The sequence below is a fragment of the Rhinopithecus bieti genome, unplaced genomic scaffold, assembly GCF_001698545.2.
Source record: "Rhinopithecus bieti isolate Rb0 unplaced genomic scaffold, ASM169854v2 scaffold_84002, whole genome shotgun sequence".
Classification (NCBI taxonomy): domain Eukaryota; kingdom Metazoa; phylum Chordata; class Mammalia; order Primates; family Cercopithecidae; genus Rhinopithecus; species Rhinopithecus bieti.
The window spans coordinates 5,028,153-5,032,542 of NW_016841755.1; the positions used below are offsets into that span (position 1 = coordinate 5,028,153).

Below are 4,390 nucleotides of genomic sequence, written 5' to 3' on the forward strand. Positions count from 1 at the left end.
CTACTAAAAATACAAAAGCTAGCCAGGCGTGGCGCCTGTAGTCCCAGCTACTCCGGAGGCTGAGGCAGGAGAATGGCGTCAACCCGGGAGGCGGAGTTTGCAGTGAGTCGAGATCGCGCCACTGCACTCCAGCCTGGGCGACAGAGAGAGACTGTCTCCAAAAAAAAATTAATATTCATGACCATTTTTTATAATGAAAAAGTAATACATGCAGATGGGGGAGGATCACCTGAACCTTGAGAGATGGAAGCTGTAGTGAGCCGTGATCGAAATACTGTACTCCAGCCTGGGTGACGGAGACCCCATCTCCAAAAAACAGAAAAGCATTTATAAGTTCATGTTGAACAGTGTTTCAAACACATAGACAAAATGTGTATGTCACGAAAATGGAATATCAGAAAAACACTGGTTAAAACAACACAAAGTGAATAAACCAGAAACAGGCGAGGTGAGCGGTGCTTCAGCTTGCCGGCTTCCAGGGGCAGTGGGTGATGGAGGTGGAAGGGGGCTGTCCTTGGGACAGGAAATGAAACAAACCCAACCAAAGGTGTATATTCGTTTATTCAATATCGTTTTTCTTTCTTGTGTAGATTGAGGGTGTAAACCTCGTTTCTGACAGTCGCCTACAGGACTTTTCAGCAGGCCGTGGGCCTAGAGGTAGGGGATGTGGACTCAAGCTAAAGACCAAGAACCAGAGGAAAGGAGGAAAGCGGCAGTGAGGAAGCAGGACAAGAACATCTCGGAAATTCAGCCCAGCGCGGTGGGCGCGCCTGGGGTCGCGCCGCTTTGGGGACCAAGGCCACGGAGCACGACCCTGCCTGTGAACGCACAGACACCAGCGGTTCCAAGGGCGCCGGCATTAAGCGCGCACCGAAGGCAGGCTGGAGAAGCGCGGGACGGCAGCAAGAAGCGTTACTACTCCCGGCAGCACAGGCTCGGTACCAATCAGGAGGCCGCGCGCGCCCACGCATGTGCCCGGCAGAACTTCCAGGAGATGGCTGCGAGGTCCTTCCACCCGCGGACCAGAGCGCGCCCGGCTGAACCATGACCCACGTGCGGTGCCTCCTGCGCTACCAGAAGACCAGCCCGCTGCGTACGCAAGCCCCGCCCCGCCGATCGGTGACGTCACCGGGCCCGTCACGCGGCGGGGGCGGGGCCTCAGAACGCGACGCCCCTCGCCCCAGGCTTAGCCGCTCGTGACGTCATCGCCCGGATTCCACCGCCTCCGCGCCGCGCTTTTGCCACCTGGGGCACGTCATCGTGCGCCGACGCCCAAAGGAGGGCGGGCCTAGCGACGCCACGCCTTCCGCGTCGCGTCGCCGCCGCTCTTGACGTCATCGGACCTCGCCGCTTGGCGGAGGCGGGGAAGGCCCGCGGGCTGTGCCTCAGCCGGGGTTGGCGCTGAGGGGAGAGGGCGGGGAAAAGGTGGCGAATTGAGTGGAAAGCGGGAGGGGCGGGAAAGGGGCGGCCGGAACATGGCGGACCAAATCCCGCTCTACCCGGTGCGTAGCGCCCCGGCGGCCGCAGCCAACCGCAAACGCGCGGCCTACTACAGCGCCGCGGGGTCCGGGCCAGGAGCCGACCGGCACAGCAGGTAACCGAGGCGGGACCGGCGCCCGTCCCCCGCAGACGCGCCCCGGGGCCCCAGTCCAGCGCAGGAACCCGGAGCCGGGCGGGTCTGGGGTCCTACCGCCGCGCCCCATCTGTGCGCCGGGAGTCGGGAGTCTTGGGCGTTCTGGGCGCGCCGCAGCTGTGGCGTCCGCTGTGGTGAGGGCCGCGGGCAACTGCCGGAGCGAGCGTCTGCATCCCGGGACGCCTGGGCCGAGCGCAGGAGCCAGAACCGGAGCGGAGAACCGCGGTCCGGTGTTGAGGGGTGGCTGCTCTCCTAAAGTAAACGGGGATCAAAAGTCCTGATTTATGGGATAATTCAGAGTCTCCGAAACTTGTTTGTATAGCCGTATGAATTGTGAAGGTGACAGATGCAACTTTTAATTATATTGTTAAAAACACACTGCTTATTGAAATGACTTCTGTTCGACATTTCGGTATCTTTGCTAGGCGCACTTTTTACTTAAACACATATATACAAAGTGCTTTTTGTCGACACGTAATTTTGCCTTTAGAAAGGGAAATGGAGTATTGAGAACGGTTGACTTGTTTAGTGGGGCCACAGGTTAGCGGTAGAATTAGTGTACAGACCTTTCATACCCGAGATTAGATTTAACTCATATTTAACTTATTTCTCATTCAAAGAAAAGAAGAAAAATTTAAAAAATAAGTATTGCTTCTTACAGTTTTTGAAGTTTTATTCCAGAGGAATTGTAGAAAACATAATTTCACTCAATATGTAGTTGCTTCAGAATTTGAGTTTTTGAACAATTTTTGGTTTCGGCCATTTGAGAGACTGTAACATACAGCTCAGAGTACTTATCGGAATGTTATAACGCTGATTTGTGTGTTGATTTACCCACCAGCTGTTTGCTCTTGGGTAACTTAAACTCAAAGCCATGGTTTCCTCATCTGTAAAGTGCTGGATAATATTTTTTCTTACGGAATTAATGGAGATTACAGTAGAACATGTGTAAGGTGCCCTTTTTTCAGTGTTTGGTTGAAAGTGGGTTCTCTGGAACTACCATTTCTCCTTTCCTCCTTGGTGTTACCTATAGCAGTAGTTATGTTCATTATTTTAGGAGTTCATTATTTGGAAATGTGCCACCTGTTTCAAAATAGGTTTCCGTCACAGATTGAATCCGTTTTTGCCTCATGTACTTTGAAGCACTGTCATGTGGTGCACACACATTCAAGATTTTTTGTCTTCTCGGTGGATTGTTCCTTTCATGGTTAATGTTCCTCTGTGTCTGGTACCAAATTTTCTTTGCTCTGAAATCTTCTTTGTTAGATATTGATGTCGCCATTTATGCTTTTTTTGGATTAATGTTTGCGTGGTATTAGCTTTCAACTTACCTATGTTGAATTTGAAGTGAGTTTCTTGTTGGATCTTATGATCCTATTTTTTATTGACTATGCCATTCTCTTTTGATTGGCATATTTACACCATTTACAGTTACAGTAATTATTGATATGTTAGAATATAAGTGTGCTATTTATTATCTGTGTTCTGTTTCTTCTGATTCTCATTGCTGTTTCTTTCTTTCTTTTTTTTTTTTTTTTTGCCACTTTTTGGGTTACTTGGACACTTTTGGTATCCGTATAGTGTGTTTGAGATTAGGTGTTTGTATAGTTTTCACAGTGCTTGATCTGGGTATTACAGTATACATATGTGACTTATCACCATGTTGTATTGCTGTATTTCACCACTTCCAGTCAAGTGTGGAAACCCTTCTTTCAGTTAGGTCCTCACTTTAAATATCATGTCCTGGGTATCAGATGGTGTTACAGATGGTTGACACAGTTTTTGTGTCAGTTGTCAAATATGGTTTGTAAAACTCATGATGATAAGGATAGTGTATTGCACATACCACGTGCCCGTATTTCCCCTTTTTCTATTGTTCTTCCTTTTTTTTTTTTTTTTTTTTTTTTTTTTTTTTTTTTGAGACAGAATCTTGCTCTTTTGTCCTGGCTGGAGTTAGTGATGTGATCATAGCTCATTACAGCCTTGACCTGTTGGGCCCAGGCAATCCACCCATGTAGCTGGGACTACAGGCACATACCACCATGCCTGGCTAATTACAAAAAATTTTTTAAGAGACAGGATCTTGCTATATTGCCCAGCTGGTCTCAAGTGATCCTCCTGTGTCATCCTCCCAGAGTGTTATGATTAAGGCGTGAGCCATGGCTGCTAGCCTGCCATTCTATTCTTAGCACTTGAAAAATCTTGTGCTGCTTCCTTCTTGCGTCCATGGTTTCTGATTAGGATGCGGCTGTCACTCAGATTGATGTTCCCCTGTAGATAATGTGTCATTTCTCTCTGGCTGCTTTCAAGTTTTTACTTTGTCTAGTTTTCAGAAGTTTAATTATGATGTGTCTTGTCATGGATTTTATGTTTGGTTTTTTTGGTTTTTTTTTTTTTTTTTTTGGTCTTCGACTAAATTTAGGAGGTTTTTAGCCATTATTTCTTCAACTACTCTTTGTTGTTGTTGAAATAATGGAGAGTTGCTCCCACTCTCTTCTCTCCATTTGGATTTCCAGTGTTAAGAAAGTTGGATCTTATGTTGGTGTTTCATAATTCCCTTAGGCTTTTTCCTTGTTTCTTTTCTCTGTGTTGTTCAGATTGTGTACATTCTATTAATCTGTTCTCAAGTTCCCTAATTCTTTACTCTGTTGTCTCCACTCTATTCTGTGAATGTTTTGGCTCTTGGTTTGACAGATGGTTTTCGATTGTCTCTTGGGTATTTTGTATATTAGGAGAATTTGGGTTCTTTTATTTATT

At 47.4% G+C, this 4,390-nt stretch overlaps 1 protein-coding gene across 1 annotated transcript in view; it reads left to right on the top strand.

Annotated features, from left to right (window-relative positions):
• The first annotated feature begins 1,345 nt into the window (after positions 1-1,345).
• Positions 1,346-4,390, top strand: part of ATP9B (ATPase phospholipid transporting 9B) — a 306,136-nt gene continuing 303,091 nt past the window's right edge. The window contains 1 exon segment of the mRNA XM_017866120.1: positions 1,346-1,594. Within this exon segment, the coding sequence (XP_017721609.1) occupies positions 1,476-1,594 (119 nt within the window). The 5' untranslated portion in view covers positions 1,346-1,475.